Source organism: Metopolophium dirhodum, chromosome 3 (assembly GCF_019925205.1).
Source record: "Metopolophium dirhodum isolate CAU chromosome 3, ASM1992520v1, whole genome shotgun sequence".
Taxonomy (NCBI): domain Eukaryota; kingdom Metazoa; phylum Arthropoda; class Insecta; order Hemiptera; family Aphididae; genus Metopolophium; species Metopolophium dirhodum.
The window spans coordinates 23881332-23894748 of record NC_083562.1 but is presented as its reverse complement, the minus strand read 5'-3'; the positions used below and the strand labels follow the sequence as shown (position 1 = coordinate 23894748).

The following is a 13417-nucleotide window of genomic DNA, read 5'->3' as shown; positions in this document are numbered from 1 at the left end:
TTTTTTTATCTTAAATAAGAAGACTTCCTACAGGCGCATCTTACTCCGATTTTTATCTTATTTCTTATAATAGTATAATATAATTTGTAAAAAAAAAAACATTTTTTGAAGACGTTATAAAGTTTGAGATTAAAATATTGAAAAACTGAGTTCGATGCGGCCCGTAGAATATTACTCTCTATTAGTTTAAAAAAATTATCAAATTTGGTTGATTCTGGAAAGCAGGATCATTATTCCCGTATAGAGTGTATTTTTGTGTACAAAATGACATCGGGCACCGGACGCCTTAGCTGCGTTTATTTCAGTATATTTGAATTATATTTTATTTCTTGTATATAGGTTAGTACTATACACTGCTATATAATTTATTTTACTGTAAATTCGCAGTAATATTGCTTATTATTAAATATCAATAAATAATATTTTAAAGTTATGAGTACCGGACACTACCTGTTACGATGTTCAAATCTTTAATAAAAACAATATTATTTTTTCTTTTAGCTATGTACTGTATAGGACTTAATCCGGGCTTCAACTATATACCTACTATATATATATATATATTTACAGATTACAAATACGTACCCCCTCAACACCTATTTTTCACAATATATAAAACTGAAAATGTTTTTGTAAAACGTATATACACACACATAATTTCTTTAATATAACCCCATCGGCCATCACCCATAAGAAATATATTTATATATCTATACGCCACTGTGAGAGTTACATCTAGATTCTAAGCAATACACGTAGATTTTCAAAAACACATCGATATTTTTGAAATTATTTTGATTATTTTTTACATTTATTTATCACATAACACAAATATGTTCAGTGGGGCCCATTACCTTCTTGAAAAATAAATAAAAAATAATGAAATAATAAAATCTTTAGGTTAAACATTTTTTTACGAATAATAAATAATTAGTTTGAAAAACGAATGAAATTAATCCTTTTTTTTAGCTGGTAGCGGTCGGTGATGACGTTATCCGAAGTCGGTCGACGACTGGTGGCCGGAGACGTGGTTCTGCGGGCATAGTGTTGATATGCAAAATCGCTGGCGCCCTGGCAGCCGGCGGCCACAATCTGGCCAAGATTTTTGCCGTATGTCAGCGCCTATCTATGGACCGCATAGCCACCGTAAACGCTACGATAAGTTTAAGAAAGTGGACGTACGACGAAGACACTAGCACCAAGTATGTATATGATATTATGTATTTGCATACAATTATATCACAACTACGGTGATAACTTAAGTCCATTGTCACGACTCGCGAATCATTAAGGTGAGAGCTCACTTCATCGTATCACGTAGAGTTGTGCATAATATAGAGTTACTACAATTTTGTTACCCACATAATTATTATAATATGGAACATGACCCAACACGCGATGTGATGTAAACCCCCCGGCTTTATACTCCATTACTGCCTTATGCCTATATAGGTACCTAGTAACTGTGTAATCTGCAGGATTAATTTTTTCATACGTCTAGACTCCAGGCCTAAATACTGGTATATTCTACATATATAGTATACCTACTAAAAATCTTAGACGATAATATTGTTATAATTTAATTAAAAATAATATACTTAAATTAAATACATTTCAAAAACAATTTTTCATCAAATAATTCTTTGTAAATCAATAATTGCATAAATACAACAATAATATTATATATTATAAATAGCTAGCTGTCCCGCCCGGCGTCGCCTGTGCCAAAGATTTGTATTTTTTATAAATATATTCGTAAAAAAATGTTTATGCTAAACATCTTTGAATTATAATAGTAACATAAAATTAACCAATGTCAACCATAAACAAAAAAAGTTTTCTTTTTTCGAAAACTGAAGTTTAAAAAATAAGCTATAAACACCCTCCAAATCTCAAAGGATCTATTGATATAACTTATATTGAAAACGGTCCAGTAGTGTTTGAGTCTATTAACTTCGAATAACATCCAATTTTAGCTGTTATAACCTGACTGTAAAAAAAATAAAAATTACAGAATATAGCCTATATAGGTAAAACTTATTAACAAATTTGTAGAACAAATTTGATGGTCTCAACAACCGGTTTGTGCCAAATTTTGCGCCTGCTAAATTTGTAGGTAGGTGATTCAACCTACATGCCTGGATTCGTGACGATAGGCAATCTATTGCATGACAACTCCACTGAAAATAAGGAATTACGTCTCACGGGATGGAAGAAAAATAAAGTGCAATCATAGGAACAAGGGGCTATGTGGTAGGTTAGGTTTACTCTGACCACAGAGTAGTTTTTTAAACAAAGGGACGTACTTAAAATTAATAAAATTTAAAGCAGACAGATGACAAGGTTATTTGTCTAGTAAGCCGTAATCAACTCAACTAGACGACCTGGGTAGCCACTCAGACAACCCACTATAGTTGCTGGTGAACAAATTTAGTTCATCTGGTACCAAACCCGATATCTGGCACTTTGGATTTACTTCCTAATGACAAATGCAACAGTAATCCCAAAAATAAAATAAGGGGAACGCAGTAGCATCAATGGCAAGTGACCCTCGGATCATTGAAGAACATTTTTTAATTATAAAATATCAATAGTATATAACATAAGTTGCAACACCAATGACACAAATTATACATTCATACTACACAAAAAAAAAGACTGAAACAGTGATAGTTTTTAAATAATACACAATAACGCACATAATAGCAAGTTGATAAGAACGACGAATAACAAACATAATGGTTTTACACAAAGAATACATAGATAATAATAATAACCATGAGTTGATTGCAAGGTATCCAAAGACATTATGGATATACAATAATAATATTAATAAAGATAATAAAACAGATTATAATTCACACACGTTTACTTGTGAGAATGAGAAAGAATGGACAATGAAATCAGACGGCTCGCGACCTCTTACTCATCAACATTTCGCAATAGTAATAATACAAATAATAATATATCTGTATACATAAGTCAAAGACAACAAAATCAACTAATCAGCGCAAACATCACCGCACATTTTGAAGAAATCCCCTAAAGGCGTGGACAATGGATATAGTTTTACCACTGGACAAGTAAGACTATCAGAAATTATGTCTACAGTATCGATGCGGGCGATTTCAATCATGCCTGGGCGAAGAAGGTGAACCTGACCAAGTTTCCAATGAAATGGATTTGTGGCTTCGCTTATAACAACAAGAGCACCAACATGCAAGTTTTCCCCGTTGGATTGCCATTTTGAGGGATACTAAAGGTTAGATAAATATTCGTTCTTACAGTGTGTCCTCCAAACGTGTCAGTGGAGACCAGATGTTAGACGCTATCTTTGAAAATTTTACCTGTTTCAAAATGTAGCTTGGGAGGTGAAGTTGAAACTCCGATTTCAAAAAGTGACTGGGAGTTAAAGCCTCTATAGTCAGTAAGATCATTACTTAATGAATATAATAAACGCGTACATTTAATTTCGCTTCAATTTACGTGAGTAAAGTAGAAAACTTTTCTCCTGGCAGTTAATGCTAGCCTATAAAACAAAAATTAAGGTTTTTATAGTCTTCACATCAGTTTCCCACAACCATCCAAAATTTGGAGTAGATGGAATTTGGGTTGGAACGTCAACTAAATTAGTTTGCAGCAAAATTACCGTATAAACTATTTTGAAAATCTGACGTGCTGAGAACCAAGTAATGGCCAACAAGACAGACTCAGCTGATAGCAGACAGCTTAATTTTTAATGATAAGCCTTTGGGGCAATACATAAACAACATATTATGCATGCCAATGTAGGTGTTCAACACGATAGTAACAATAAAGATAATGATATATAACTATGTATAGTATGTACGTATACACAACTGGCAAAGTTGAATTTTCACTACTATAATAATATTATTATAGTTAATCTGCTGATGTCCTAAACACATTTTTAAAACATACTATGAAATCAATTTTTTAGCTAACCACCATAATAAGTAAATAATACTAATAGGTATAGGTATTCAGTAATAATACATTTGCGTATGGATAACACACTTGCGCACTTCATGTTTATTCCGCACATACCAACATGGCCCTCAAGTATGCACACTACCACACACATGATATTCCCTAAACTTAGCTCATTAAAAAATTCAAGTCACAACCATCTTGAGAGAAAATAAAAATTAGAATTATGTTCAACTATAACAACTCATTGCCCGAAGACCAGGCCATCCCGATCGTTTGTATATACACAAAAAACCGACAAAAGTACAACGGGAATTGATTCACCAAATAACTTACAATTAAACACTTATATATGCTTACTATTATTAATCAGCTCAAACATTATATTTTTGCTGACTTACCGTAGATAAATTAGTAATTACAAAATATCTGCTAAATATTTAAAAAAATTTCTTTGGAATAGTATGAGTGAGTATGACACACTACGCTAATGTTTGGCATTCGGCTATCATGTCTGCAGAGATAAAATGTATAAAATGCAAATGGATGAAAAATTAGTTAAGTTACCCTAATACACTATATTAATAATTAAGGTCATAAATATTAGGTGGTAGTAACAGTTTTAATGCAATAATCAATGTACATCTAGTTTTAATTAACTGTGTAGGTATAACCATAAAGACCACTACATTATTCTTTTATACCATAATAGTTGAAATAATAATTCATTCATTTATATAGGTAGTTCATTCTACTTATATTATAAATATATCATGTGTTAATAATTTTCCATGTTATAATTTTATTAATTTTACTATCTACTGATTATTTAATGATTTTTTTTTTTTTGTTGTTGTTCATGTAACTAACCTACAGTAAAGCATAATAGATTGTACTAAGCCAATTATCAATTCGAATAAGAGTTGGTATGGTAAAAAAAATTTTCTATAGACCACAGCATATCATTCTTGCTGTTTATAAATTGTAAACGTACTATTTAAAATTTCCTACCCACGTAACTTCATAAAAATATAACCATAGATATATTTTGTATTAATGATGACTGAAAAATATATAACCTGTACGGTTACAAATTGTCTTCCACGTCGATATAATATTATGACCATCACACAAACGAGTGTAAGTCGAAATTCATAAATCTTTTGATTTGAGCAGGAGTGAAGAAACCATGCTGTTGCTGGGCACAGACGCAAACGGCAGGAACGAGATCCGGACCGTGCGGACGATGGATATCACGACGATGGTGTCTGTCACGCTGAGCCTACTGACAGACGATGACCAGCACATCATGCGACGTTGGCGGGATGCCGACATCGTGGCCATGGTCAACAACATGGGTGGCATGTCAGACGCGCGGTTCATGGCCATCGTGGCCGAGGTGACCCGTCTTCTCGGCGCGGCCACTGGCGCCCGCGCGGTACACCGCTGGTACACTGGCCGGATGTTACCGTCGTCCAGCGACACAGATGACGGTTTCTCCGTGACCCTAATGGACATTGGCCCCGCTGCCCGAGGCTCGGCGGCAGCCGACGGCCGTGTGTACGACGGCCTTTGCTACTCACTGATAGCTTGTCTAGACTATCCGGTATCCGCTTCGGGTTGGACGTTTACAGGCCTGGACGGACGTCTCGACCTGGCCCAGCATCCCACACCCGAATATGTCCGGCGCCACCGCCACTGCCCCTGCGACCTCCTGACGGGTGGAAACGACCGCGACCACGGCGGCAAGGACTACGACCATGACGAAGACGACGATGACGACGATGTTCCGCCGAGCACGACCGTGTCCGAAGACCAAGTGCCGTTCGTAACGGACGTTTTGAGTACGCAATATCATTCTATATTATGATATTATAAAAATTTAGGCCCCGGACTCTATAAACCCTCTAACTTATAAAGCTCAAAGTGCAATCTGTTGATATTCGTGGAAAATGAGTTTGAATTTGAACATCTCGATAGTTCAAGCTAAATCTATGAGTTAAAAGTAAAATATTATTGTTAAATAGTTTTAAGAAGTTGGTATCACATTCATTTCAAAAAAATTAAGTTCGAGTTCGTAAAAATTAAAATTCAACTGATCCCTTATAATAAAATACTATATTTCCCTTCCACACAGCATTTTCTGTTTATATATAGGTCAAGTCTATTTTTGACGTTTGATGAATATTATTATTGTTATTGTTCTGTGTACAGTTCACGTGTGCGATCGGATTATCCAGGCGGAGGGCCGGATGAACAAAATGGACGAAACAGACGACGGCGACTGTGGCAGCAACTGGCGCCGCGGTGCGGATGCGGTGAGGGTGGCCGTGTCTGAGGGCCACGTGAACGTGGCCAGCCCCGCAGACACACTACGCTCGGTCGGCCGGCTGTTCGAGACCCGCGTGGCTGGCACTTTGGGCATGCTATTGTCCGTCTTTTTCCGGTCATTCTCATTGGCATTTACCAAGTACTCATGCCGTACAACCCTCGGACCGGCCATGTGGGTAGACGGTCTACGCCGTGGTGTGGCGGCCGTTGAGGCATACGGCATGCGTCAACCCGGCGACAGGACCATGTTGGATGCACTAGTTACGGCCGTCCGTGGTATGGAGGACGTCTTGCGCAAGTCTAAAAACCCGGTAGGTCCCTTTGAGTAACCATACAACGGATATCATAATAAGTGATAACTGTAATAGACTTGTAGGCGACTTTGCTTTTCGAAGCTACGATCGACGGACGACCATGGGAGAAGAATAATATGCCAAATGTAAAAAATTTTAAATATTATTACTCGGGAATCCCCCCCCCCCCCCCCCATTGGTAGCTGATATGAATTCAAATTAGTGGTGTACACAGTTAAAATAGAAATGACACAATTTTCGTAATAAGTTCATCGTGTACACTGTACGTACGATATACGCGCTTCAAGGTTTTTTTCGATAAATTACGTAAAGAATGCGATTTTTGTCATTCGTACCGATCGAGCAAGCGATGCGATAAGTATCTACAGTGCGACTAAAATACCAAATTATAAATTGAGTATTGGTTTCGACTTTTCCAGCATTTTTAATATTTTCCTGTAATTAACACTAACAATATGTCCTGCTGTCGATATCCAGAACAATGTAGCGATCTAATACCTGTTGAAATGAGAGGCATTTTACTATTAGTCGACGTCATTTCCAATTCATTATAATATTATTAGTACTAGATACATCGTTACGCAAAATATAGTTACTACATATGATAGCTGTCATGCCGCATAAAACAATTATTAACTGAGACATATGCGAGATATGAGCATTTTTTATTTGTAATATTTCACATACCCATATCTTGCTTGAAAATTAAAATATTGAAAATCACCGATATAAATATTCCGATATTTTTGTTTTGTTTAATATTACAGTTTTATTCTACATACCTTAGTGGCTTAGTGTGAATGAAAATCACAATTCTTATGTTTTTTTTTTCAATTAATTAGAAGTTGAAATCAGGATTATTAGGTACTTATTAGTTATAACTTATTAACTATTATCGATTAAAATGTACGACGACTCAAATAAACGTCCTTCAAAAGTATAATATTAACTTAACATAAATAACTATTTGTTTTTAAGTACCTATAAACTATAAAGTATAAACTATTAACAATGAAAAAAAAAATCGTTAGATGTTAAATTTTTCTTTTTGGTATTATTATTTATTACTATAATATATTCACTATTCAGCATGAAGTACTTATATTAATGGCAATAGGAGTGCACAACAGGTGTTAATGTTTGAAATTTGTATTTAGTTGTCTAAATAATTATTGTGCCTATATAATATATTATAATGAGATCCATTAGTTATTTTATATCATTTCATTATAAAACGAGATCGACCACATCAATATAATATAGTAATATTGAAACGACGAAAACCAACAACTCGGCAGCATAATACATATTACGTAGGTACGATATTATAATATCGCATCATACAGCCGTCCGTATACTGTGTATGTGTTTTAACCTATTTCACGATACGCTCTATTATTTTCACTGTAATAATTTATTATATTATTATCGCGTTGGCGTTGTCGGGAAAATTCCAACAGCATATTATCGACATACGCGTACCTCGCTGCAGAGACCCGAGTCGCGCGCCCAATGACACGTCCGATGGCGTCTGCAGTTATGCGACAGTGCGGTCGTTATCGTCGCTTTGGATTGGCTCTATTCCGCGGTTCGGTTAGTAGTTTAGGTGGAATCCTCACAGTGGGCATCGAGTTTGCCGCAAATGGTTTTTTTTAACGTCGAAATAATCATTTTGCTCGTAACATGATATTGACAAAATTTCGGATTCTTACGTTTCACATCGGTCGTGTTGTGTTATCAAATGATAAACCGATGATTAAGGATTATAGTATTATATTTACCTATTATTTATATGTAGTTATAATTTAAAATTCATATACATTTCAATAAATATACCATCATTGAGTTTGACAAGTATCTATAGTTAATAAGTGTCAATATAATGTAATACAAACGTGTAATATTAAAATTTAAAATCATAAAAAATGAAGCTAAACAAAAGTAATTATTAACAATAATTTAATTTTTAATCACGGAGTAGGTATGATAAATTTTTTTCAAGCAAATTTCATCTTATCGTTTTATGTTCACCGTCAAACGATTATGTGCCAAACTCTGTCGTTTTTACCCAGATAGAAAATATGTCACCTCTTCGCAAAAGTCTGTTGACCAATTTCTTCGCTATATATGATTAACATAGATTGCTTTAACGAAACACACAGATCCACCTACTGAACAGAGCGGTTAGAGAAGCGGACGATGGATGCAAACTGACCGAGCACATGATTCATCGAGGGGAGAAGAACGACGATGGTGACGGTGGCGTACGGTCTTCAAGTTGTAGTCCCGACGCAGGCGCATACGGCGTGAAAATCGTGTTCGCAGCGGTACTGGAAAAGTACACCGAACGATCGGCTGCCGGAATGGCGACGGAAAAAAAATGTATATGTCGGACCACGACGTGATAATTACCGACGATTCATATCATATTATGTAGTAAACTGTGTTGTTTTCGCAAAAAACTGTGCGTAGAAAAAAAATTGCGTCGATAGTGTCGGGACGGACGTGCCGAAGAGACGTCGTGCGTCGTCATCCCATCCGTACCGTTTTTCCAATGTTCGATAGCGACAGCCACCTCTCTTCGAGCGCTGGGCACAACTCATTCTCGTTTCTCTGGTATGATGGTCAAGCCAAACTCTAGGAAACGTGTTTTCACCCATTTGATTCGTCAGGTTAGATACTATTAGGAATTAGGATACTAGGGGGATACTCGTAAAGGGAGTCACTGCAAGGAAAACCAAAATAAAACACGTCATTAATATTTTCAAATTTCATATAATTTATTTATTCATTTTTCCTAGTCGATTATATTACCTTATACAATATTATACTAATTACGTTATTAATTTAAACTTAATTCATTCATAAGATGGGTAACTTCAAACAACATTTCGCCGAGGCGCACGACGAAAACGCTTCTCCAGGGCCTTACATATTAAAAAACAACACCGTTTTACACAGCATGTAGTAATAAGACAAAACCAAATTTCAATATTACCTACTATAAAAAAAAAACTAATTACAATATTAGAACGTATCGGTAGTAGTATAAAGTATTGGTAAAATTAGGTTATTGCATAATGAACACACCGGTTTTACTAATGTAACTTGTTATTCATTTTTTAATCGTCTTTAAACGCATAGTTATACATATATACACGCACACTTATGCACACAAACACACACACACTTTTACATAAAACAATTTAGTGTTGTATACTTGTATACAACATAATACATATATAACTATGATTTAGTTTACAGAAAAAAATATATTTAAGAAATCATAATTATCATACACAATTTTACTATTTATGAAGGGATTATTGGACAGTGTCGGTTAACATATTTATTTAACATTAGATAAAAGTGTCCTGCTAATAATAGCATATTATTTAATAAAAAGAACAATATTTGAGTTCTGTGTAAGTGTATTTTAATCAACATTTTTATTTTAGGAACTAATTCGATTAGTTTAAATCAATTATTTTAAAAATTAACTAAAATTAATCTTCATCTAATTTCAAGTATTATTATTACTTTTCAATTTGAATACGTACAATAAATATATCACAGTAAATACTGCATGCATGCAAATAAAAGGCGTTTAGAATAGTGAGTGTTCACAAAAAATATAAGGAGATAAGTTTCTACAAACATTATACCATAGAGGACGAGAGTATGAGTTAATTATACAAAATAAGGCTAGAACAAATACATAAAAAATAATAAAATAAATTATAAAATGTTAGTACTTTTTCTTTCTCAAAAATAGTAATACAAATGGCGCGGAGTTTTTTGTGTAACTTGATTTTTTTATTAAAATGCACTAGATAAATCTCAACAATTTAACTAAATTATTAAATAACACTGTTATAAAGAACTTAAAATTAATGTTTAACATTAGTTATTATAATTAATGTAAAAGAGAAATCTCCAATAATAACTGAACCACTGCAAATTTAATTAAACGAATAAATAAATTTAAAAGGCACAACCAATCGATCTTGAGAAAGAAAAAAAAATATTAAAAATAAATTATAACTAAAAGGTATTTATCGATCAAGCACAGCCTGTTCCAAGGGCAAGGGGCAGTGTCACCAGCCGTTTTTTATGTAATATAACTATTTAATAAATAACTTAATCTTAATCATTATAAATACTATACATAGAATTTCATTGTTTCACGCTAAGTTACAATTTATTTAAAATTAAAATTTAATATCACAGATATGTTTGCAGATCATTTTCATTAAAACAAAATACTGCAATATATTATTATAAACTAAAAATTAAATAATTATTGTAATCAAAAGAACATTTTTTAATTTAAAGAATTATAGTTTATGTCAAAATTATACTAAAAAGACAGTCATATCAATAACAGTTTTGTTAAGTGCATGTCGTAGAAGACACACCGTACGTGTTAACTCTCATTTCTTCAATTGCTTTACACCATTCCAAAGCAAAACCTTCGGGATCTTCTAGGTAATAAGTCCTGTTGGGCTGCAAAAGAAAATTCAAATAATCAAAATAAAATATCAAAAAAGTTGAAATAACTAATTAGGTAAAATAGTATACCAAAATAGGTACTACATTAAAATATAATTAAAAAATAAGATAGAAATTATAATTACCGTATGAACAAAAAATATCCTGAAATTTTTAGGTTCCACACGCAATTGTGGACTCCAAGGTATTTCTCCTTTTAAAGTCATAGATACTGGATCGGCATAATACAAATGTGGACCCATCGTTAACATCAACATACGTCTTCTGGCAAAAAGACCCTAAAAATGAAAGGACCAAATGAATACCATAAAAATGATAGAATGCACTCATTGAAACATATCAAACAACAAAACTCACTTTTCGCTTGTCGACCAATCCTTGTTTGACAATCAGATTTCCCTCTACTAAACCATGCCATTTACTGTTACACTTTTGCTGGTTCAGTTGGTGTTTTTTCTCTTCGTCATCCATATGAAGAATGCCGGATCGTTTGCGCGGTCTAGGTACAGGGGCTGGGGTAGTCGTGGAACTGCTTTGGCCATCCAGACCTAGTAACCGGGTCAGTTGTTTGTCGTCCAGGCCCGGTTCTAAATGATCAGGAACTCGGTATTGACTACGAAGCTCTTGGCCTTCGCTATTTCCGGGTAGGTAAGGGTATATAGGTGGTGGATTTGTTACATGCAGCGTGTCAAAGTCCAAGCCATTGTAGAACGGGTGTGAGCGGATTGAAGTGTACCGTTGGTCATCCCTGGTGCCAAGGCGTTCGTTTGGATCAAGCACCAAAAGTTTCTGTACCAGATCTTTGGCATCTGCATTGAATCCGTCCGGGTACACATAGTCGAGGTTCAGAATTTTCTTGAACAACATGTATTCACTCCTGCACAAGGGGAATTTGATTAATAAATAATAATAATGCCATTATTATACACTGTCAATGAACTACATATTTTTTTTATATTATAACAACACGAAACAGCGGTGTATCAAATATTATATCTAAATATAGATACATACCTAGATCGAAAGGGAGGTAAACCGGCAATCATTTGATAGATAATGCAGCCGAGAGCCCAAAGATCAGAACTGGGCGAAATCGTTTTCTCGGTCAACAGTTCAGGACTAACGTATTGGGCAGTTCCGACAAAACTGTTAGTCCGCTGCCGGGGATTGTTTTCGTCCAAAATAGATCTGCTGTCCACAGCGTCGGGCTGTTCGAGTATTTTCGAACACCCGAAATCGGCCACCTTGATGTGCATATTGTGGTCAAGCAATATGTTTTCCGGCTTCAGGTCCCTATGCATAATGTTTAGGTCGTGTAGGTGCTCCAGGGCGCGAAGGATTTCGCCCGAGTAAAATCGAGTGCAAGCAGCGTCGAACGAGCCCACTTTATTTATGTACGGTAGCAAGTCACCGTTTTTTGCGTATGACATAACAAAATCTACAAGCAAGTGTTAAGGAAAACACCACAAAAGTGAGCAACCGGCTATGAGAGACATATAGCCTAATATAAAATTTGTGTACAATTTAATATTCATATAGGCGATAGTTTGAAAAGGATACAGAGTCGTTCGGCGTCTTGGAACGTGCAGTACAGCTTGACGAAAAGACTGGATCCTGAATTGCTGAGAATATTGAGAGCGTCCTTTTCACGACGTACTTGTTCGCGTTTCTTTTCTCTGATGATTTGTTGTTTTTCGCAGACTTTAACTGTAAAATCAAAACAAAATTTATCGTCAGTAAAATGATCACCGGTATTATAATATATTATATATATATTATTAATTATTTTAGTAGACTTGGATATAGTAAAGAGTGCGAAATACGTATCGTCATTAAGGGTGCGGGGATGGGAAATACTACCAAGCGACAACGAATTTACATGATTTTTTTTTTGGGGGGGGGGGGGGTCTCCCTCTTTTACGACGAAAAGTGGTTGTAAGTTATATTTTTTGTACAACGATAACGTTGTACACAGAAAGAGCGATAAAAAAAATCGACGGAAATTAACACCAGTACTAATTAAGCGAAGAAGTCATATAAATATTAATGGCCGACTAATAAGCGTGCGTTTTATCGTAAACGTCCGTTGTTCAAGGGTAATAATACCCGTGCCCGAAGCGAACACTGTGCGCCGACATCGCCGAAGGTTGACACGTGGTTGACACATCCTTGTAGAATAGTATTATATTGGACTATAAAAAAATACGCACATACGACAATAACGGCATTTTGAGGTCGCGAATTTTATTTCGATAAAATGCAGTAAAGGAACACACGCGCGCAGTGACAAAACTCATGTGTGGAACTCC

At 35.0% G+C, this 13417-nt stretch overlaps 2 protein-coding genes across 4 annotated transcripts in view; one reads left to right on the top strand and one right to left on the bottom strand.

Annotated features, from left to right (window-relative positions):
* Positions 1 to 3155: 3155 nt before the first annotated feature.
* LOC132940604 (uncharacterized) lies at positions 3156 to 9001 on the top strand. Its single transcript, XM_061008327.1, has 4 exons — positions 3156 to 3262; positions 5128 to 5795; positions 6166 to 6593; positions 8759 to 9001. Exons 2-4 carry the CDS (start codon positions 5141 to 5143, stop codon positions 8999 to 9001), a joined length of 1326 nt encoding a protein of 441 aa, XP_060864310.1. The 5' UTR covers positions 3156 to 3262; positions 5128 to 5140.
* Positions 9002 to 9351: 350 nt separating this feature from the next.
* Positions 9352 to 13417, bottom strand: part of LOC132940214 (3-phosphoinositide-dependent protein kinase 1) — a 162244-nt gene continuing 158178 nt past the window's right edge. For all 3 annotated transcript variants that reach the window (XM_061007689.1, XM_061007688.1, XM_061007690.1), the window contains 5 exons: positions 12669 to 12815; positions 12123 to 12546; positions 11466 to 11985; positions 11234 to 11386; positions 9352 to 11102 (listed from right to left, as the gene is read on the bottom strand). In XM_061007689.1, the coding sequence (XP_060863672.1) occupies positions 10989 to 11102; positions 11234 to 11386; positions 11466 to 11985; positions 12123 to 12546; positions 12669 to 12815 (1358 nt within the window). In that variant the 3' untranslated portion in view covers positions 9352 to 10988. The remainder of the gene's footprint in view (positions 11103 to 11233; positions 11387 to 11465; positions 11986 to 12122; positions 12547 to 12668; positions 12816 to 13417) is intronic.

Bases quoted from the DNA above. Each gene is read 5' to 3' on its own strand.
- LOC132940604 (XM_061008327.1), top strand. From the start codon at position 5,141: ATGCTGTTGCTGGGCACAGACGCAAACGGCAGGAACGAGATCCGGACC. The intron at 5,796-6,165 runs GTACGCAATATC...TTCTGTGTACAG, and splicing joins GTTCGTAACGGACGTTTTGA to TTCACGTGTGCGATCGGATT. The intron at 6,594-8,758 runs GTAGGTCCCTTT...CGAAACACACAG, and splicing joins TGCGCAAGTCTAAAAACCCG to ATCCACCTACTGAACAGAGC.